General features: G+C 45.6%; 1 protein-coding gene across 5 annotated transcripts in view; it reads left to right on the top strand.

Annotated features, from left to right (window-relative positions):
• The window catches only part of STYXL1 (serine/threonine/tyrosine interacting like 1), a 91,411-nt gene that overhangs the window by 52,556 nt on the left and 15,657 nt on the right, over positions 1–23,198 (top strand). For all 5 annotated transcript variants that reach the window (XM_045460399.1, XM_045460394.1, XM_045460398.1 and 2 more), the window contains 4 exons: positions 4,048–4,193; positions 12,318–12,463; positions 21,249–21,346; positions 23,029–23,141. In XM_045460399.1, coding sequence (XP_045316355.1) covers positions 4,048–4,193; positions 12,318–12,463; positions 21,249–21,346; positions 23,029–23,141 — 503 coding nt within the window. The remainder of the gene's footprint in view (positions 1–4,047; positions 4,194–12,317; positions 12,464–21,248; positions 21,347–23,028; positions 23,142–23,198) is intronic.

The following is a 23,198-nucleotide window of genomic DNA, read 5'->3' on the forward strand; positions in this document are numbered from 1 at the left end:
CAGACTCAACCTTTATTTTTTTTAAATTTATTTTAAAGTTCATTTTTTATTTATTTTGCGAGAGAGATAGAGAGCAAGCAGGGGAGGGGCAGAGGGAGAGAGAATCCCAAGCAGGCTCTGTGCTGCCAGTGCAGAGCCCTATGCGGGGCTTGAACTCACAAACCGTGAGATCATGGCCTGACCGAAATCAAGAGTCAGATGCTCAACAGACTGAGCCACCCAGGCGCCCCTCAACCTTTATTTTTTTTTAATGTTTATTTATTTTGAGAGAGAGAGAGCACGCGTGAGCAGGGAAGGGCAGAGAGTGAGGGATAGGGGCACAGAGGCTCTGTTTCTTCTGGCTCAGCTGCCAATAGGTGTGGGTGTTTCCATGGCCCCGGGGCATTCACACCGCAGTGGTCACTAGGTGGCGCCAGGTTTCCACCTTTAATAAAACCAGTCTTCCTGGAGGTCCTTAGTCAGGAAATTGTGCCCTGTTCCCCCAAGCTTATCTTGTTGGGTTCCAGTCTGCAATCCTAAGATTGCGGGCTGGACCCTAAAGCCATAGGAAGTGGTTGTCAATAAAGATAACACCCTCTACGTTCTATAGCTGACCTCACCTTGCCACGGGACCCCCATTTTCACTCCTCAGGAAACCACAACCACAAAACAACACAGCAAGACCTCAAACTGCACGCACACGTATATCTACACCTTGCCCAGTCAAGGCTCTTTTCTCCTTTAAAATGGCAGCTTTCAGGTGAACGCAGTCTTTGGGGTAAAAGACCATTTCGAGGTTTCTCTCATGATCCCTTTCCCCTTCCTACTGTTAAGCACGCACCTCCCCACTCCCTCCAAGGAAATCTGTTTGTGGGTGGAGCCTCCATCACACATCCTAGAAGCAGGGGTCCATCTCTCCTGCCCTCCTGGTGAGGTGTAGCTCACCTGTGTGGCCTGTGGCCACGGGCCTTTGTCCTTGCTGTGTCTGTGGCTGACATGTCCCCATCTAGTGTGAGTCATGAGCAGTTCCCTACCCCCAGCTCTGTGCCCTCCTTCTCAGGCTTTCCATGAGTGCTGCTGGTCCCTGGGCTGTTGCTACTTTTCTCCTATCCAGCGTTAGGTTAATCACCCTCCTGTCCTGCTGTGGCAGAAATGGGGCACAGGTGGTTTTTAGGACCCCCCAGCTGCTGCAGATGAGGTGTTTTCACTTTCTCAGCTGGATCTCTTCTTAGGAACCTAGAGAGTACCTTTCCTTGTCTTGGCCTCTGCGGTGGGTCGGTCCTTCCTTCCTTCCTTCCTTCCTTCCTTCCTTCCTTCCTTCCTTCCTTCCTTCCTTTTTTAATATTTGTTTTATTATTTTGAGAGAAAGTGAGTGGGGAGAGAGGCAGAGAGAGGGAAAGAAAGAATCCCAAGCAGGCTCCACACTCAGCATGAAACCCGACATGGAGCTCGATCTCACGAACCATGAGATCATGACCTGAGTCGAAATCAAGAGTTGGGTGTTTAACCGACGGAGCCACCCATGTTGCCCTGGGGCTCTTTCTCTAAACTCCTTTTACCAGGCCAAGGGCAGCCCCCTTCTTGTAGGAGAGACATTTCCCTTATGTTAAACCATCCTTCCTTCCTTGTAACATGTGGATTACAGACACTCCCCACCCTTGCCCAAATTGGGCTCTTGATATGTGTGGGTAGAGTTCCCTGGGCTGGGGCATTCACAACAACCATGGGGGAAGCTTTGGGAATTTTTTTTTTTTTTTCTTCCTCTCTCAACACAGCCTGACTTTCAAGCCAATTGTCCTCGTGCTGAGGACCAAAAATAATTGAACTTAAAGCTCCCTGATGAATGGAAAGCCCCTTGGCCTGGAAGTCGTCCCGGCCTTTTGAAGCAGTGGGTGCCCAGTTCAACATGTATGAAGCCTCGTGTTAATGGAGAACTGAAGGTTAATGGGATTAAAAATGAATTTAAGGTTTTAAAAATATTAACCCCATGGTATCCATGGCTGGGTAGCCTGGGCCCCTGGCTATTCTCATGGCTCTCCCCTGGAATCTCTAATTATTCTCCTGGAAACTGGCCTTCTTCCATTGACCCCATGGCACCCCAATGGATAGGCTTCCAGCCAGTCATGTGACATTGGTGGGGGAGCAGCTGTCTGGTTTAAAGGCAACAGCAGTGTGTCTGGGGACTCCCCTCTCCTGGGCCCTCTGACCCTTTAGCCATTATTCAGCCTCTCGCTCAAGAGGGAGATGGTGTTGAGACACCCAGCATTCTGGTTTCCAAGCCCAGCCTTCTAGGATAGGGTTTGGCGCCTGTCTTGCCAGCTACAGGTTCTTTGTCCAGATACAGTCTCTCCCGACAGGTCTGGAGGCCATTGTTGGGCTCAGCAGCCCCTGCTGGAATTGGCTTTCTCTCTTTGGACAAAGGTTCGATATAGAAGCCCGAGTCTGTGCCCTTCCCTTTCTCCTTTAGCTGGCTCTCCAGAGTCTGCTGCATGGTATTTCTCTTTAAGGCTCAGATCCTGGCCTTGGGATATCTTGGCTTAGCCTTAATTATGTAAACTTCCTGCCATACCTATATCTATATATCTATATATCTATATATCTATATATCTATATGCATGCATATGGTCTCCTGGTGATTCTGTGGATCAGCGAGGGCATTTAAGATGAACACATTGTCAAAACCACAATGAGCTATCACTTCACACCCACTAGAATGGCCACGATCCAAAAGACGGATGCTAACGAGCATCAGTGAGGGTGTGGAAAAATTGGAGCACTCCTGCTTCACTGGTCTGAGTGTAAGGTGGTGCAGGTGCTGTGAAACAGTTTGGTATTTCCTTCCAAAAGTTCATTGTAGGGGCGTCTGGGTGGCTCAGTCGGTTAAGCATCTGACTTTGGCTCAGGTCACGATCTCATGATTCATGAGTTTGAGATTCATGATTCATGATTCATTGAGCCCCGCATCGGGCTCTGTGCAGACAGAGCCTGGAGCCTGCTTTGGATTCTGTGTCTCCCTCTCTCTCTGCCCTCTCCAGTTCATGCTCTGCCTCTCTCTCTCAAAAATAAACATTAAAAAAACTTTTTTTAAAGTTCAATGTAGAGTTACTGTATGGTTCAGTTCTGCTCCTCGGTACGTACGTGAAAACGTGCCCACAGAATCTTGCGTGCAAGTGTTCACAGCAGCACCATCCGCAGTAGCCAAGATGTGGACGTGGCCCTATGTGCATTGGCAGATGAATGGATAAACCAAAAGGCGGTACAGTCACATAATGAAATAGTATTCAGCCCTAAAAAAGAACAGAGTATTGGCCCACGCTACAACATGGATGAAATTTGAAGATCTTATGCTGGGCGAAAGAAGCCAGACCCAAAGCACCATTTGCATGATTCCCTTTACACAAAACATGCAGAATGGGCAAATCTGTAGAGAGAAATTAGATCAGTGGTTGCCTCGTGCTGGGTGTTTGAAGGGAAATAAGGAGCGAAACCTAACTGGTGCAGGAGTGCCTTTTGGGGGGTGATGGTTGCACAACTCTGTGAATACCCTAAAAACCATTACCTTATACACTTTAACTAGGTGAGTTGTCTGGTATACGATATGTGTTGTGTGTATATATTAGAGAGATTTCTCTGTTAAATCATCTTTCCTTGCAATAACGTGGGGATCTATACAATTTAAGAGTTTACAGAAAAGAAGCAACAATTTAATTAGTAGCAAGTGGCTTTTTAAATTTTATTTTTTAATGTTTGTTTTTGTGAGAGAGCAAGTGAGCAGGGACAGAGAGAAAGAGAGAGACAGAATCCGAAGCAGGCTCCAGGCTGTCAGCACAGAGCCCGACGCAGGGCTCAAACGCACTAACCACAAGATCATGACCTGAGCCGAAGTTGGACACCCAACCGACTGAGCCACCCAGGCGGGCCCCTTAAATTTTAGTTATTAACACTCCTCTCCATTTATATTTGCTCAGTTTCCTAGACCGCTGCTTTTCCAGACAGGTGACCATCTACTGGAGCTCAGGGTGAATGGTGAGCACACGGGACATTCACCTCTTTGGTCTCTGCTCTTAGGACTGGTGCCTGGAGCTGCCGTCGAGTGTGGCAGAGCCCTGGCCAACCTCACCCGCCACCCCGTCTGCATCCTGAGAGGAGGCTATCAGGGCTTCTCGGCCATATACCACTTCTTCCGGACGCAGAAGATCATCTGGATGCCACAGGTAAGGCAGGGTATCCAGCACAGGCAGGCTCAGGTGGGAGCCCGGTTTTCCCAGGGGACGGAGGGGTAGGGAGCTGGGGTAGAGGAAAGAGGAGGCCAGTGACAGGGAAAGGTAGAAGGGATGTAGGAGCCTGTGCTTGGGAAATGAACCTGGGGCAGCAGGAGGTCCAGGCTACTGTGACGAATTTATCACCGCCAGATTCAAGCCAGAGTTAGCGTGGTGTTTAAGAGGTGGGGCCCATCCAGAGTGGAGGGATCCCTGAGGGGAGGGGGCTCCAGGTGGTGGGCCATCACCAAAGACCAGCAGGGGCACCATGATTTGAGGCTGCCTCTCCATTGGCAGCTGTCTGGACCCACAAGCCCTGACTGGTCCAGAGGACCCAAGAAAGGGTGAGCTAGCATCCCTACCTATGAAGAGTTCTTGGCTAGCAGGGGAGACCAGGGGCACCCTTGGTATCTGGAGCCTCCAGAGGCACCTCCTAGAGCCAAACCGGAAGGAGAAGGAGCTGGTGAGTAGGAGAAGTGGATGCAGGGGTGACCTTGACCTGCAGGCCGGAGGGGGGTGGGGGTGGTGCTGGTCCCTGGAAGGCAGTGTCAAGCTTATTGGAGGGTCTGAAGACAGTGGAATGTAAACATTCTGGGGGGGTTTCCTTCTTTCCGATAATTGCCTTTAGCTTTTTGCCCTTAGTGTCTTAGGCTGATTCATAAATTCTGGCCACTTCCAATCTAATCCTAAAATGATTGGGGAAGTGTGCATATAAACTGGATTTTTTTAGAGATACATGGTGAAATATTTATGGGTAAAACAATATAACGTCTGGAACTTCCTTCAGAATAATCCAGCGTGGGTTGGGAAGTTGGTGAGGGAGTAGAGAAAACAAAATTGGCCACTAGTTGGTCATGTTTGCAAATGAGTGATCTTCACAGGGGTTTATGATGTGCGTCTCTGCTCTTGTATATTTTTGAAATAATTTTTAAAAGTTTAATGTTTATTTTTGAGAGAAAGAGAGACCGTGGGGGAGGGGCAGAGAGACATGGAGACACAGAATCGGAAGCAGGCTCCAGGCTCTGAGCTGTTAGCACAGAGCCGACGTGGGTCTTGAACTCACAAGCCTTCGAGCTGTGAGATCATGACCTGAGCTGAAGTCAGCTGCTCAACTGACTGAGCCACCCAGGCGCTCGTGAAATAATTTTTTTGAAGGAGAGTAAAAAGATTCAGTGCAGTGCAAGCTAGGCTCGTGTACCATTCCATTCTCAGATCTGGATCAAATCTCAGTTCTTCCATCCCACAGAGCTGGAAGACAGTCTTCGGTTTGTGGGGGTGGGAGTTGCAAGTGGGGTGGGTTAGCTATAGGGACCTCTGTTCTCTTCCCGGCTCCTGGGCCTGTGACTGTGGTGCTGGGGGTCCAGAGTGGGACCCATCTTGTCTGACTGGCTGCCCTCAGTGGTGGGGAAATGCCTCCTCACTCTGGCCCAGCCTTGTTCTGTCTGTTGCCGGTGGCCTTAGCTGCTGGTTTTCCTGGGACCTGGTTCAGGGGGCCCATTTATTACTAAGGATCTTTCAGAAAACCCCGCTGAGACCTCCTGCCAGAAGCACCCCCAATTCCTTGTTTTCCTCTGGCAGTCCGTGACCCCTGACCATGTCCACACTCCTTCACCTGAATCCCTGAAGGAGCCACAAGGGAGTGATGATAAGGAAAGAGACCCAGGCCGACCTTGCTGCAGCTGCTCCTTATCTTGACTCAGCTGCCCCAGCCAGCCTGGGCACAAAGGCAGAGACTCCTGTCTGAGGTTGTACGTGTTCCCATATCCAGGCTATTCATGTCTACCTGCCCTCCTTCGTCTGACGTAACCATGGTTTGATTTTCAGCTCACCAGGTGTATAGCCAGTCTCCCCATCCTGCCAGACACTCCTTGCTCCGAGAGGAGCCCCCCGTTATTGGCCTTTTAGTGTGTGAAATAAGCATTTCTCTGCAAACATCACACTGCTGATAACTCACCCCCTGCCCTTTTTTAAAAAAAGCTTTAGTAAAGTATAACGGACATAGGATGAACTGCACATATTTAAATGTACATTTGGGTCAGCGTTGACATGTGTATACACCTGTGACTTGCCCTTGGCCCCAGTCTTAGCATAGATTGGGAAAAGGGGTGGCTGGTGGTGGTAGCTAGCAGTGCCTGCAGGGGTGAGTTCTGCCCCGGGATCTGTGGCCCTCTATAGAATGTAGGCACCTAGTATTTGTCTCTGTTTGGGACCTTTGTTAGTAATTCCTGGGCAAGGATGAAAGCCCCACTCGCCTCCTGCTATGTGCTTTGATGTGCTATAAAGCAGGGGTGTCCCTGCTGCTCCCCAAGGAACTCCCAGGAGGGGTGATGGGGGCACTGAACCCCGCTTCAGATGCAGCCACTGGCAACTTCCTCTATTTTACATGTGGCCTCCCTTAAATAAAGTTTCGCTCAGAGCAAAAGCTTCTGGGACTAAAATGTGAAGACCACACTAGAGAGAGATGGTGGTGAGCCCGGGGTGGCTGGTGCCGTCAGATCGCGCTTGAGAAAGATGGTGATTGCAGTGCAGAAAGCAGACCCGTGGGGGGCAGGTGGGTCTGGGAATGGCGAGGAGAGGGCAGCTTTAAGAAGCACTTAGGCAGTGGCACTGATTAGACTTGGGGAGGGAGGGGGCGGGGGCAGGACATGGTGGGGGAGGGAGGAGCCTGGAATAGTGCCCTGGTTCCCGGTGTGGGTGACAGGTGGGGGGGGACACGGGAGGAGGCGGCAGTGTGGGGCAAGGGCAGTGGGCTTCATTTGGACATCCTTGTCGACATAGGTATCAAAACCACGTCATCTAGAATTAACATGCCCTTGCCCTTTACAGCACAGCGTGTTTTCTCCCTGCCACACGGCCACAGGAAAGGAAGCTGGTTTGAAAGCAGCGGGAATAGCAGACAGATCTGTGTCGGGTGTTCAGTGAGATTTTCCGGATGAAACTAGGAGGGTTTCGTTTGGCTCCAGCAAGCTGAGCATCCTGGGTGGTGTCAGCCCGGGCTCTGGGGAAGCCTTGGGTCAGTAGCAGGCCTGCCTGCAGGTGGAAGGGTCACTCGTCCCTTTCACATGCTTGAGAATTGTCTCGGCTTGGTGTCTGCTCTTGGAGAAAGGTTTTTTGAGGCTGACAGCTTGGGAAGAATGTGGGTTTGCAGTGGGCTCACTGGGAGAGCCATTGTGCTGAGGCCAGAAGGCTCTGAAGCCTCTGAAGTGAACAGCCAAGTAGCCTGCGGGACTTAATGCTGAACTTTTTGGGTGATGGTGGGGTTCAGAGCTGACGGCCAAGAAAGAATTCTTGAAGGCGTCTTTGGTGCAAAAAGGTGATTTTATGAAAGCACAGGGACAGAACCCATGGGCAGGAAGAGCTGCACTGGGGCTGTGCAGAGTGACTGCCTGTATCCTGTGGAGGTGGGGGAGATAAAGTCCAGAGGAAGTTTCTTAAAGGGATTTCCATATGCCAAAGAGGATTTACAGATTATTGGAGCCCTAGCTATTGTCCAGCTAAGGTTGTTTTTCCCTCTAGGAAAGCATTATCATTAAGATAGTAGGGAGTTCTTGGGGATTAGGCGATTCATGAGATATTTGTAAACTGATGGAGATGCTATCAGTTTAACCATTTGTTTCCTGTCCTTTCCTTTGTCCTTGGGCAGCCGGGAGTGCCTCAGGAATGTCACACATATCCCACCTGGAGGGTGGGGAGGTTGTGCTAGCTCGTGCTTGGTGCTTGGTCAGTGGCTTGCCTTATGGTCCCTCATCACTTAATGTTATTTCTTTCTCTTTTTAAAAAACGTTTGTTTATTTATTTTGAGAGAGAGAGTGAGCATGCCTGCAAATGGGGGAGGGCCAGAGAGAGAGGGAGAGAGAATCTCAAGCAGGCTCCATGCTATCAGGTCAGAGCCCGACATGGGGCTCGATCTCAACCATGAGATTAAGACCTGAGCCGAAATCAAGACCCTTAACTGACTGAGCCACCCAGGCGCCCCAGATGTTATTTCTGAGTCCATCTTGGGGCCAGAGGCATTTTAGAGCTAGGTTTGACCTTTGAAATTACATAGATCAGCATTTCCCGTGAAACACTCGTGGAAAAAAGGGACCTCTAAACAGATCATATTGGAAACAATAGTGTATACAATGTTAGTGGGTTTTGTTTGTTTGTTTTCTTGACATTATGCCTGGGTTTTATTTTACTAAATATCACAAGTAGATTTTCAACCCATACCAACAATAAATATGTAGCTACTGTATTATTACAAGCATCTGAGCTACAAAAACTCAGCCCAGGGAACCACTGGGAAGATTTTCAACAGTTCCCTGGAGGCACATTTTGAGAGTAGTCTTAGACTGGCATGCTTTATTGGCTGTTTTCCAACTAGTTTATAAATTAGCATTTGATGACAATTTTTTTTCTAACCACTTTCTAACACTCTCATCCTCTTTCCTTGAAACAGATTTTGTAATTTTTTTTCAGTCAGTTTTATTGTGATATAATGGACACAGAGCCTGTGTCAAGTTTAAAGGGTACAGGGTGTTAATTCGACACACGTGTATATTGTGAAGTGGTCACCAAGTGGGGTTAATCATTACCTCAAAAGTAATTACCATTTTTTGGTGTGGTGGTGAGAACACTTAAGATCTACTCTCCCAGCAACTTTCAAGTACAATATAGTATTTTTTTTTAATTATTTTTTAATGTTTATTTATTTTTGAGAGAGAGACAGAGCACAAGTAGGGGAGAGACAGAGAGAGAGAAAGAGAGAGAGAGAGAGGGAGGGAGACACAGAATCCTAAGCAGGCTCCAGGCTCTAAGAAGTTAGCACAGAGCCTGGTGCGGGACTTGAACCCACAAACCATGAGATCATGATCTGAGCCAAAGTGGGACACTTAACCGACTGAGCCACCCAGGTGCCCCTGCATTACAGTATTGTTAACTAAAGTTCCCATGTTGTACATTAGATCCGCAGAATTTGTGCCTCTTATATCTGGAAGTTTGTACCCTTTTGACCAACATCTCCCATTTCCCTACCCCCCAGCCCCCTGCAACCACCATTCCACTCTCTGTTTCTATGAATTTGGCCATTTTAGATTCCTCATATAAGTGAGATCAGGCAGTATTGGTCTTTCTCTATCTGACTTACATGCATATCTTGGAAATACTGTGGATTTGGTTCCAGACCACTACAATAAAGCAAATAGTGCAATAAAGCCAATCAGATGACTTTTTTTTGGTGTATATAAAAGTTCTGTTTAGACGATACTGTAGTCTATTAAGTGCACTATAGCATTACATCTAAAAAAAAAAACAAAAAACCAATGAACGTACCTTAATTAAAAATACTTTATTACTGGGGAGCCTGGGTGGCTCAGTTGGTTGACCATCTGACTTTGGCTTAGGTCATTCATGGTTCATGGGTTCAAGCCCTGAATCAGGCTGTCTGCTCTCAGCACAGAGCCTGCCTTGGATCCTCTGTACCCCTAGCTCTCTGCCCCTCCCCCACTTGTGTGCTCTTTCTTTCTCTCAAAAATAAACATCAAAAAAAATTTTTTTGAAGTACTTTATTACTTAGCAATGCTAGCCATCATCTGAGCTTTCAGTGAGTCATAATCACTGATCAGAGATCACCATAATACATAGAATAATAATGAAAAGGTTAGAAATTTTGTGAGAGTTACCAAAATGTGATAGAGAGAAGTGATCAGATGCTGTTGGAAAAATGCCACTGATAGACTTGCCCAATGCAGCATTGCCACAAATGTTGTTTGTAAAAAAAAAAAAAGAAAGAAAAAGAAAAAGGCAGTATTTTTGAAGTAAAATAAAGTGAAGCATAATAAAGGAGATATTCCTGTGTTTCACTTAGCATAATGCCCTCAGGGTCCACCCATGTTGTCACAAATGGCAAGATGTCCTTCTTTCTGGTAACTGAGTAATACTCTGTTCTGTATACATACCACGTTTCTTTACCCATTCATCTGTCGATGGACACGTAGGTTGTTTCTGTGTCTTGGCTACTATGGGTAATGTTGCAAGGAACATGGGAGATATTCTTTTCTCAAAATAGTGATTTCATTTCTTTTGGGTATATACCAAGAAGTGGGATGGCTGGATCATATGGTAGTTCTATTTTTAAGTTTTTAAAAAAACTCCATACTGTTTTCTATAGTGACTGTAATGAGCGGATTTTTTTTTTTTTTAATCACAGGACTTTCTTGAACCTTTACTTGGTAATGTACACTGTCGATTTCTTTTTTTAAAATTTTTATCTTTAACATTTATTTATTATTGAGAGACAGAGCATGAGCATGAGCATGGGAGGGGCAGAGAGAGGAGGAGACACAGACTATGAAGCAGGCTCCAGGCTCTGAGCTGTCAGCACAGACCTGACACGGGGCTCGCACTCACAAACCGCGAGATCATGACCTGAGTCGAAGTCGGACACTTAACCGACTGAGCCACCCAGGCACCCTCTCTCTCTCTTTTTTTTTTTTTTTTTTTTTAGCATTTATTCATTTTTTGAGAGAGAGAGGGAGAGGGGGAGAGAGAGAGAAAGAGAGAGGGAGGGGGAGGGGCAGAGAGAGAGGGAGACAGAATTTGAAGCAGACTTCAGGTTTCGAGCTGTCAGCACAGAGCCCGACAAGAGGCTCGAACTCATAAACCATGAGATCATGACCTGGCCAAAGTCAGATGTTTAACCGACTAAGCCACCTAGGCACCCCTGTACATTGTCAATTTCTGAGATGGGGATGTCAGGTACAGCTTCCCATATGTACTTGATTCTCTGAAGCTTTTTTCATAGTGCATTGCGAAGAGACCACTGTTTCCTAGAACGTGCTTTGGGAAATGTAGGATCTTTGTTTTTCAAAGAAACCCCAATTTTTCATATCATAACTTTGGACCTGGAATGCAGTGAGTCTCCATTTAAGTGGTGTCCTGTTCTCCCTACCTGTCTACATCAGAACTCCTCAGAATTTATTTCCTGATGACAAATAGGCTCTATGTGGGTAGTTTCATTCTTTTTTTAAAGAAGGTATTAAAAGTTTGGTGGCCTCCAAAAATAATAGGATATAATTATAATATACAGTTATATAATTAAAAGGCTATCCTTTCAGTAATTATATAATTATGATATATCACAATGTAGGGCTGTCCCCTCTCCCTATCCTACTGGGCACGCCCTGGATTTACACAGTTCTGTGTCAAGGGGGATTAGACACCAATTTTCATGCACCCAGAAAAGTGCACACAGGTGCCGTGGGGGTAAGTGGGATGTTGGTGTTCAGATGCAATGTGCTGTACAATGATTCAGTGGCTCCGCCCGTCTCTTACTACCAGCCTTCTAACTTCTTATTCAAGTTCTTGTCAGTCTCTCTGAATGCCCACATGTCCATCTCATTCACTGTTCTGGATTATCTTTTTTTTTTTTTTTAAGTTTATTTAATTTTTTTAACGTTTATTTATTTTTGAGACAGAGACAGAGCGTGAATGGGGGTGGGTCAGAGAGAGGGAGACACAGAATCCAAAACAGGCTCCAGGCTCTGAGCTGTCAGCACAGAGCCCGACGCGGGGCTTGAACTCACGGACAGCGAGATCATGACCTGAGCCGAAGTTGGCCACTTAACCGACTGAGCCACCCAGGTGCCCCTTTTTTAAGTTTATTTACTTTGAGAGAGAGAGATAGTGAGCAAGCTGGGGAGGGGCAGAGAGAGAGGGGGGGGGGAGGGAGGGAGGGGGAGAGAGAGAGACAGAGAGAGAGAGAGAGAGAGAGAGAGAGAGAGAGAGAGAGAGAATCCCAAGCAGGCTCCACGCTGCCAGCACAGAGCCCAGTGTGGGGCTCAAACCCACAAACCATGAGATCATGACCCAAGCTGAAATCTAGAGTTGGACACCTAACTGACTGAGCCACCCAGACGCCCCTCTGGATTATCTTTTTAAGTTTGTTTGCTAAGCCACATTTTGAGAGACAAAAAAACAAAAACAAAAAAACAAAAAACAAAACAAAATAAAAAAAAATTTCTTCCCTAGGGAAAGAAAATACTATTATATTATTATATACCATACATATTCTATATAGTACTTTCTCCTTCCTTTCAGGAACTGGATGCATTTCAGCCCTACCCTGTTGAAATAATTCCAGGTAGAATCTACCTGGGCAATTTCAGGCAAGCCTGCGACCCGAAAATTCAGAAAGATTTGAAAATCAAAGCACATGTCAACGTCTCCATGGAGGCAGGGCCATTGTAAGTAGAAATACTATTGATTTTTAAAAATTAAGTATGTATATAAGATTCCTGGTGCTGTGCATTTATAGAGCTGAAGGCTCTGTACTTATCATCATCTGTTCCTGGTTTATAGTCTATTTCCTGGCTTGGCCATGGCATCCTCTGCCTCTAACTGAGACTCAGTACTTGCCTTTTAAATCTCACCACAGTCAGGGGCACCTGGGTGGCTCAGTCAGTTAAGCGTCTGACTTTGGCTCAGGTCGTGATCTTACAGTTCATGGGTTCAAGCCCTGCATTGGGCTCTGTGCTGGCAGCTCAGAGCCTGGAGCCTGCTTTGGACTCTGTCTCCTTCTCTCTCTGCCCCTCCCTCACACGTACTCTGTCTCTCTCTCAAAAATAGACTATAAAAAAAAATTAAAATGAATGTACTCATAAAAAAAAAAAAAAACAACTCACCACAATTAATGCTTTCCTGGCATTTAGCATTATGGAGCAAAGTATCCTGTTTTGCCCTGCTTTGCTTATCTCAGGCCCTCTGAGAAATGACCCCTGTCTTAGTCCTTTGGGACTGCTATGGCAGAATACCATAGACTGATGGTTCTGGTGATTCATAAAATAAATTTACTTTCTCACCGTGTGGAGGCTGGGGAAATTCAAGATCAAGTCGATTTCATTCCTGGAGACAGCCTGCTTCCTGACTCATAGATACCCCTATTTTTACTGTGTCCTCACATGGTGGAAGGGGCAAGGGGGTGATCTGGGGCCTTTTGTACAAGGGTGTTAATCCCATCCATGAGGGCTCCACCCTCATGACTGATTTATAGTCTCACTTTTGTTTTAAATTTTATTTTTTTAATTAACATACAAATTAGCGTATAGTGTAACAATGATTTCAGGAGTAGATTCCTTAATGACCCTTACCCATTTAGCTCATGCCCCCTCCCATACCCCCTCCAGTAAGCCTCTGTTTGTCATCCATATTTATGAGTCTCTTATGCTTTGTCTCCTTTCCTGTTTTTATATTATTTTGTTTCCCTTCCCTTATGTTCATCTATTTTATCTCTTAAAGTCCTCATAGGAGTGAAGTCATATGATAGTTGTCTTTCTCTGACTAATTTCACTTAGCATTAATACCTTCTAGTTCCATCCACATAGTTGCAAATGGCAAGATTTCATTCTTTTTGATTGCCGAGTGATACTCCATTGTATATATAGACCACATCTTCTTTATCCATTCATCCATCGATGGGCATTTGGGCTCTTTCCATACTTTGGCTATTGTTGATAGTGCTGCTATAAACATTGGGGTGCATGTGTCCCTTCGAAACAGCACACATATATCCCTTGGATAAATACCTAGTAGTGCAATTGCTGGGCCGTAAGGTAGTTCTATTTTTAGTTTTTTGAGGAACCTCCATACTCTTTTCCAGAGTGGCTGCACCAGTTTGCATTCCCATTTACAGTCTCACTTTAAAAAAAATTTTTTTTTCAATGTTTTTATTTATTTTTGGGACAGAGAGAGACAGAGCATGAACAGGGGAGGGTCGGAGAGAGAGGGAGACACAGAATCGGAAACAGGCTCCAGGCTCTGAGCCATCAACCCAGAGCCCGACGCGGGGCTCGAACTCACGGACCGCGAGATTGTGACCTGGCTGAAGTCGGATGCTTAACCGACTGCGCCACCCAGGCGCCCCTACAGTCTCACTTTAAACAACCCCCAAATCCCAGACAAAACGTGAAAGCAAGGGCTTTCAGACAATGGCCGGCAGACAGCACAGGAGATTGATTCCTCAGACAAGGGGAAAAAAAAACAAACCCAGATGAGCCCCTCAGTTGATCCAGTGTATTGGTAGGAGACTGTTCGCAAGTCACAGTACAGGAAGGGGGCCAAGACAGATTGCGTCATTCTTTCTGAGTTGAGGGTACGAAGTTGAGAATTCAGAGAGGTCAAGTTGGCTAGAATTTGCGGGAGAGAACTGCATGGAGAATAGAGAGCTGAATATAAAGAAAAGGTCTTGGGGCAGCTGGGTGGCTCACTCAGTTAAGTGTCTGAGTCTTGATTTCAGCTTAGGTCATGATCTCATGGTTCCTGAATTCAAGCCCCACATCGGGCTCTGCGCTGACAGTGTGGAGCCTGCTTGGGATTCTCTCTTTCTGCCCCTCCTGTGCATGCACTCCCTGTCTCTCTCAAAATAAATAAGATAAACTGAAAAGAAAAAGCTCTTGAATCCCCCCGAGTTTTTAGCTGGATACTGCTAAACACGTGAATGTGAGAAAACTACTCAAGGCTGGGAGAAAAACCAATAGAAATGAGCTAACAGTACAATCTCCAGTACTGATCTCCAGGCCAGAGTAGTATGCGTTTCCAATCAGAGGAGACAAAACTGACTATATACTGGGCATCAAATAGAGCACTCAGAGAAGTATTGACTCGGGGCTAGCTCAGTTGGTAGAGCATGCAACTCTTGATCTCAGGGTTCTGAGTTCAAGCCCCACGTTGGGTGTGGAAATTACTTAAAAATAAATGGTTGTTAAAAAGAAAAAAGTATTGCCTCAGTTGTGAGGCCTAGATTAGGGATGAAAAAGAAAATGTCTGAGATGAAAAATACACTGACTGGAATTAATGGCAGATAAGACACTGCAGAAGAAAATATTGGTGAATTGGAAGACATACTAGTAGAAAGTGTCCAAAATAAAACCTAGAGAAGAAAAAGAAAAAAAAAAAAAAACTAGAACAGAACTTCAGTGAGATTAAGAAAATTCAAGAGGCCAAACATATGTGTAAATTGGAATCTACAAAGGAGAGGAAAATGAAGATACAGAACACATATTTAAAGAAATAATGATCGGGGCACCTGGGTGGCGCAGTCGGTTAAGCGTCCGACTTCAGCCAGGTCACGATCTCGCGGTCCGTGAGTTCGAGCCCCGCGTTAGGCTCTGGGCTGATGGCTCGGAGCCTGGAGCCTGTTTCCGATTCTGTGTCTCCCTCTCTCTCTGCCCCTCCCCCGTTCATGCTCTGTCTCTCTCTGTCCCAAAAATAAATAAACGTTGAAAAAAAAAATTAAAAAAAAAAATAAAGAAATAATGGCCAAAATTTTTTCAAATTTGATAAACTATAAATAAAATTTACCACTAGAAATAATAATTATGTGGATACATATAAAATACTTTACCCATCACTTTTAAATCTCTTCAAAACATAATTGACCACAGAAAAAAATAGTAACAATGTGTTTTGGGATTATAACATATGTAGAGGTAATATGGCCCACAGTTTACTAAAGCAGGAAGAGGAAAAATAGAAGTATACACCTGGAAGATTCTTACTCTATTTACATGAAGTGGTACAATGTAATAAAAAGTTGAAGATGTGTTCTAGAAACTCTAAAGCAGTGACCAAAAGATAGAACAAAAAATAAAACAAAGAATTATAATGAATAAAACAAAGATACAAGGGAATCATAAAAAAATCAATCCAGGGGCACCTGGGTGGCTCAGTTGGTTAAGCGTCCAACTTCCGCTCAGGTCATGATTTCACAGTTTGTGAGTTTGAGCCCCACGTCAGGCTCTGTGCTGACACCTCGGAGCCTGGAGCCTGCTTCGGATTCTGTGTCTCCCTCTCTCTCTGCTCCTTCCCTGCTCACATACTGTCGCTTTCTCAAAAATAAATAAAGATTTAAAAAAATTAAAAAAAAATCAATCCAAAGAAGGTGGGATGAGGGGAACAGAGAAGAGATGAGACCAATAGAAAACAAATAGCAAGATGATCATGTCAATAATGACACTAAATGCAAATGGTCTAAATACCCCAATTATAAGGCAGAGGTTGTAGCCTGCTTATAAGAAACGTACTCTTTTTGTAAAGTTTATTTAAGTAACCTCTACACCCAACATGGGGCTCGAACCCATGACCCCAAGATCAAGAGTTGCACGCTCTTCTGACAGGGCCAGCCAGGTGCCCCAGAAACATACTTTAAATACAAAACAAAGAGAGGTTAAAAATAAAAGGATGGGAAAAGACATTTCAGGCTAAGATTAATTAAACAAAAAACACAACTTTTGGAGCGACTCCATTATTAGATAAATTGACCTTCACAACAAAGAATACCACCACATAAAAATTCCCCTCATTTCATTAAGGGAAGGTGGTCAGTTAATCTAGGTGCTAGATTCTAGAGAATCCACAATTATTTTTAAAAATTTTTAATGTTTATTTATTTTTGAGAGAGTGAGAGAGACAGAGCGTGAGCAGGGGAGGGATAGAGAGAGGGAGACACAGAATCCGAAGCAGGCTCCAGGCTCTGAGCTGTCAGCACAGAGTCTGACACGGGGCTCAAACTCACAAACCATGAGATCATGACCTGACATGAAGTTGGATTCTCAACCGACTTGAGTCACCCAGGTGCCCCAAGAATCCACAATTATCATCAGAGATTTCAACATCTCTCTTGACAGACAGACAATAGGTTATAATTTTAAAGATTAGAAGACCACTACCATCCACATTTACCTAGTTGACAATTATAAGGCACTCTACCCAATAAAAGTAGTGTTCTTCTGGTCTTTGAATGTGTTCTATAGTACACATTCTTTTCAAGGGAACATGGAACATTTTTGCCAAGATAGAATATTCTGGGCATTAAAACAAGTGTCAAAAGACAAATAATTTGTTATAAAAATTATGTTTTTATGTTCTGACTACAGTGGAATTAAGTCAGAAACCAATAACAAGATATCTCGGAAAAATTCCAAATGTTTGGAAACTAAGTTACACACTTCTAAGTAGCCTATGGGTCAAAAAGAAACCAAAAGGGAAGTTAGAAAGTATTTTGAGCGGAATGAAAATAAAAACACCACATGTCAAAATTTGTGGATGCAGGTACAGCAGTGCATAGAGGGAAATTTATAGCCTAAATGCCTATATTTGAAGAGTTTCAAATCAAGGACCTAAACTTCCACTTAAAAAAAAAAAAATTAGAAAAACTAAGCAGGAGGAAGGAAATAATTAAGAACAGAAATAAGTGAAATAGAAAACAAAACAATTCCAGAAACTCAATGAAACCAAAAGCTGGCTCTCTGAAAAGAACGATAATATTGCCAAACCCATTCCACACTGATCAAAAAAGAAGAGAGAGAAGACAAAAATCATCAATCTTAGGTACAGAGGAAGGAAAATTTTCATTCTAGATGCTACAAATGTTAAAAGGCATTCTGTGGGCATTTATCCCACAGAGGTGAAAACTTATAATTACACAAACCTGTGTGTGAATGTCCGCAGTGGCTATTTAGCGGATGAATGGTTGGACAGACTGTGGTGTACATATACCATGGAATCCTACTCAGTAATAAATGGAATGAACTCCTGATACATGCAACAACTTGGGTAAATATCCAGGGAATTAACACCAAGCTGCTGCTGCTGATAATAATAATGATAATAATAAGGCCATCCCAAAAGGTTACCTGTTGTTCCATTTGTATAGCATTTTTGGTATCACAAAATTTTAGAAATAGAGGACAGATTAGCGGTTATCAGAAATTAGGGAAGTTTGAGTTTGGGGCACGGGGTGGGGCAGGTATGGTTACAAAAGGGCACACGTGAGGAATCCTTAGTGTTAGAGCTATTCAGTATTTTTGTTTTTTAAGTTTCTTTATTTTGAGGGAGAGAGTGCATGTGCAAGCAGGGGAGGGGCAGAGAGAGAGGGAGACAGAAAATCCAAAGCAGGCTCCATGCTGATAGCACAGGGATCAATCCCATAAGCCTGTGAGATCATGACCTGAGCTGAAATCAAGTCAGACGCTTAACCAACTGAGCCACTGAGGTGCCCGAGAACTGTTCAGTATTTTGGCTAGTATCTCCTGGATACATAAATCCGCACAGGTGATAAATCTGTATAGAACTTATTACATGCATGTGCACATGCACGCGCACACACACAATACAAGCAAAACTGGGGAAGTCTGAATACAGTTGGTAGATTGCATCAGCATCAATATCCTGGGCTATTATAATACAGTTTTGCAAAATGTTATCATTGGGGAAACTAGGCAAAGCATACAGTGAATCTCTCTGTGTTATTTCTTATAACTGCGGGTGAATCTAGAGTGACCTCAGTAAAAGTTTTAATTAAAAATTTAAAGGGGCGCCTGGGTGGCGCAGTCGGGTAGGCGTCCGACTTCAGCCAGATCACGATCTCGTGGTCCGGGAGTTCGAGCCCCGCGTCAGGCTCTGGGCTGATGGCTCAGAGCCTGGAGCCTGTTTCCGATTCTGTGTCTCCCTCTCTCTCTGCCCCTCCCCCGTTCATGCTCTGTCTCTCTCTGTCCCAAAAATGGATAAACGTTGAAAAAAAAAATTTAAAAATTTAAAAATAATTAGGAAATATTACGAGTAATTTTATGCCAACACATTTGAAATTTCAATTAAATGAACCAGTTCCTTGAAAGACTCAAGCTATCTAATCACCTGATAACAAATAGATCATCTCTGGGTGCCTGGGTGGCTCAGTTGGTTAAGCATCTGATTCTTCATTTCGGCTCAGGTCATTGATCTCATGGTTTATCTCTTCCGGGTGTGGGGCTTGATCCTACGACCCTGAGATCATGACCTGAGCCAAAATCAAGAGTCAGATGCTCAACCAACTGAACCACCCAGAAGTCCATGATCCACTTTGAAATAATTCTTGCATATGGTGCCAAATGTAGAACTAAGTTCATAGTTTTTGGTTCTTTTGTTTTGTTTTGTTTTGCTTTTCAGTAGGGTCTGTGCCCAATATGGGGCTTGAACTCATGACCCCGAGATCAAGAGTCACATGTTCTACCAACTGAGCCAGCCAGGGGCCCCCATTATTTGTTGAAAAAAAATGATCCTTCTCCTGTTGGACTGATTAGATACCTTTGTTGAAAATCCATTGACCATGTGTGTGTGGGATTATATCTGGATTCTTTTTTTTTTTTTTTTTTCTGGATTCTTTATTCTTTTTCACTGGCCTGTATTTTTATACCAGTTCTGCACTCTTGACTATTGTAGCTTTTTCAAAGTTGTCTCCTTTGCATTTCCACATACATTTTAATTTTTTTTTTAATGTTCACTCATTTTTGAGAGAGACAGACAGATAGACAGAGACAGAGCTCGAGCGAGGGAGGGGCAGAGAGAGAGGGATACACAGAATCCGAAGCACGCTCCAGGCTCTGAGCTGTCAGCACAGAGCCTGACGCAGGGCTTGAACTCATGAACTGCAAGATCATGACCTGAGTCCAAGTTGGACGCCCAACCAACTGAGCCACCCAGGTGCTCCTCTGTATATATTTTAGAAGCAGCTTGCCAGTTTCTACAAAAAGCCTGCTGGAATTTTGATTGGGTTTGAATTGTATCCATAGGTCAGTTTGGGGAGAATCTTACCAACATTGAGTCTCCTGATCCATGAGCATAGTCTATCTCTCCATTTACTTAGCTCTTTCATTTCTCTAAAAAATGTTTTATAATTTCCCAGTGTACATGTTTTACACACTTCGTGTCAGATTTCTTCCTAAGTATTTGATATTTTTGACGTGTTATAAATGGTATTTTTAAAATGTCAATTTCTGATTGTTCATTGCTAGTATATAGAAATGCAGTTGATTTTTATAGCAAGCTTGTACCCTTCTACCTTCTCCATCTAGATGCCTCCTACACTGTGAAGCTTTCCCCAGCTCCCTCAACTTCTCTCTGCTCTTCTTCTCCAGTATCACATGCAGGTCTTTATCCCCAAACCTAGCCAGTTGGATTGGGACCATTTGTTTCTGTGTCTTCCTCCCCCATCAGACCGGGAGCTCCTTGACGTTGGGAGAGGCCAGCTCCTATTTGGTTCATCTTGTGCCCACTAGGGTCCAGCCCACGGTCTGGCACACAATAAACAGTCATTGAGTGAATGTCTGAGGAAAGAATGAATGGATGGGTGTGGATGGATAGATGGAGGAGGGAGGGGGGAGGGAGGGATAGATGGAGGAGGAAAGGATGGATCGATGGATGGATGGATGGGAATTGTATTTGCTAAACCAGGCTATTTTTGTTTCTGAATCTGCTGCAACTTCCTGCGTGCCACAGTGGTCTGCATACTGCTGAATGTCACCAGTAGACCGCAGTCCTCATAAATAACCTTGACCAAATACTTATGGCATGCTGGACATTCTGCAAGCTCCTTGCAGGCATCTTCTCGTTAAACGTGTCACACACCTCCTCTCCTCCTCTCTCCTGTGTTCATAAAGTTTTAGCCACTCTGATTTCTCTGTTGGTTCTCAAATCCATCAAACATACTCCATCTCTGCACCTTTGCCCTGTTCTCCTCTACTCAGGGCCCTCTTTCCTCAGATGACTGCTTGGCTTGTTCCATCACCTCTTTTAAGCCTGTGCTCAAATGTTACCTCCTCAGTGAAGCTTTCCCTGACCGCTAAAACAGCCACCTGCCACTCTCCATCTCCTATCTGGGGCTTTCTCTGTTTAACATGACAGGTGCATTCTCCAAGCTCATTACCTATTCCTTCCCATCCTCATTTTACTTTCTGCACCATATTCTAGGAAAGTACCACGTTTGGTTAATAATAATAATGATGTCCTGTTTCTTGAGCGTTTATTCAATAAGTGTGCCAAGCAGACTGCCAAATGCTTTACATAGATGAACGGACTTCACCCACATGACACACCTATGGGGTAGGGGCTTTTTTTTTTCTGCGAGAGGTCCAGTTATTTGCCTGCTGCTGTGGATGAGGACCGCTCCAGCGAGCCTGTGTGTGAGGCTGCCCGATTGCCTGCTCTCCTTCTGTTTAGTTTTGTAGATGACGCTGACAGCCTCCTGCACATCAAGATAGAAGATTCCCCGGAAGCCAACCTTTCCCCCTTTTTAAGGCACCTCTGTCACTTTCTCGGTAAGGGGCAATCTCCAACCAGGAAGCCACTGGTCTGTGCCCAGGGTCCAGAGGGCTGTGGTACCTTGTCCACGCTTCTGCTTCTGATTGTGACTGTCAGCACTGAGGAAAAAAAGGGTGGGGCCCAGCACAAGCCCGGCTAGGTATGGCCAAGCCCCAGGACAAGCTGTCCCTCAGGAACCCTTGACAATGAGGGCAGCCACGTGTTTACCTTGGGGGTAGTGGGGCCAGATAAGACCACCGGATTGCAGATTGAGCTCCCTGCATTCTGACCCTGGCTGGACCAGTAGGCCCTTTTGGGTCCACTTAAGCCTTGGTCCCGGCCTCACTGCACCTGTTGGGAAATGAGAGTGTTGCCCACCTCCTTCCCCCCACCACCTGCTGTGGGTGCATATGGTCAGAGCAGCCTGCTCTGGGCTCTGGGAACCCAGAGGTGAATCATACTCCATCCCTGCCCTCCTGTCCTGTCAATGGGTGGAATGGATGGAAAATTCCAGAACCCTCCCAGCTCTGACTTCCAGGATCCCCAGTGTGTGTGCCCAGTGTCCCTTTGGTTCTCCCATCACACATGGCAGTGCCCACCAATCACTTACCTCATTGAGGGTGCAGTTTTCAGTCACCCCAGGGCTCACGATTGCCCAAGGAGAGCAAGATGGCTGGAGAGATTGAGGTTGAGTCCAGTCAGGGACCCTACCCCAGGGCTGCCTGCTGGGTACCACTTTAGCCCCCAGCCCACATGGCCACACCAGGGGCCAGAGAATGGCTTTTTGGCCCAAACATTCTTATTTGCCCGGGAGGTTGCAACATTCACTTGACCAGTATCTAGGCTGTGACTTGCCCTGTGTCCCACCTTGGGATGGCAGAGTCCTGTGCCATAGAGGCCCCCTCTCCAGCCCTACCTTGCTGGGTGGAACTTGCTGGGCCAGTCCTTAACTGCTCTGTGTCTCTGATTCCTTGTCTATATGATGAGGCACTTGGCCTTAACCATCTCCTCCAGTGCTGACGGTCTGCAATTTCGCATGTGGTATGTTTATCTCCAGTTCTCAGAGGTTACCCGATCAGCCCAGGATGCCAGCTTAGATTTCCTCCCCACCCCTCACTGGGCGAGCCTCAGCCTCAGGGGTGTTATTAAGTGTGATCATAGCTGACCTCTCCGTGTCAGGCATGGGGCTAAGCACAGGACAAAACCTTTTGAGGTAGGTACTATACTGTAACCCCATTTTCTGGAGGATAAAACTGTGCCTTAGAGTAACATGCTCGGGTCATACAGCCAGTGAGTGGCCGAGCCAGGATTCATACCCAGGCTGTACTGCCTCTGTCAGCACCCCCATGTCCTGGGGGGACCATCTTCTCATCCCACTCAGGAGGCCAGCTGGTAACTGAGCTTCTTGGGCTAGAAACCTGGAGAGCCCCCCCCTCCCCCCCGCCAAAAAAAAGACCTTTGCATGATAATGCTGAACACCCAGTGTGATTTTCTTGAACTGCCAGTGAGGTCTGAGGACCTCCATGTGCTAGGTGATGAAACAGTGTCCCAGAGATGTTGCGTGACTAGCCTATGCCATGGTGTGCTGGGTCTGAACTCACTCTTGGACCATGGGCCCCTGAAGCCAGTCAGCTTACAGCAACTAAGGTCCACAGGGAACGAGGCCATGCAGGTCCCCTGCCTTTCCTTCCTCTTGCAGAACTTCACCTCCAGCTTGGCTCTGTCATCCTGGTCTTTTCCACCCAGGGCATCAGTCGCAGCTGTGCGGCCATCTTGGCCTTCCTCATGCACTGGAATGAGCAGACCTTGAAGGTACGCACTCCCCAGGCAAGGATCAGACTGCAGCTACCTCCAGCAGGCAGCGTCAGA

The sequence above is a fragment of the Leopardus geoffroyi genome, chromosome E3 (assembly GCF_018350155.1).
Source record: "Leopardus geoffroyi isolate Oge1 chromosome E3, O.geoffroyi_Oge1_pat1.0, whole genome shotgun sequence".
Classification (NCBI taxonomy): Eukaryota; Metazoa; Chordata; class Mammalia; order Carnivora; family Felidae; genus Leopardus; species Leopardus geoffroyi.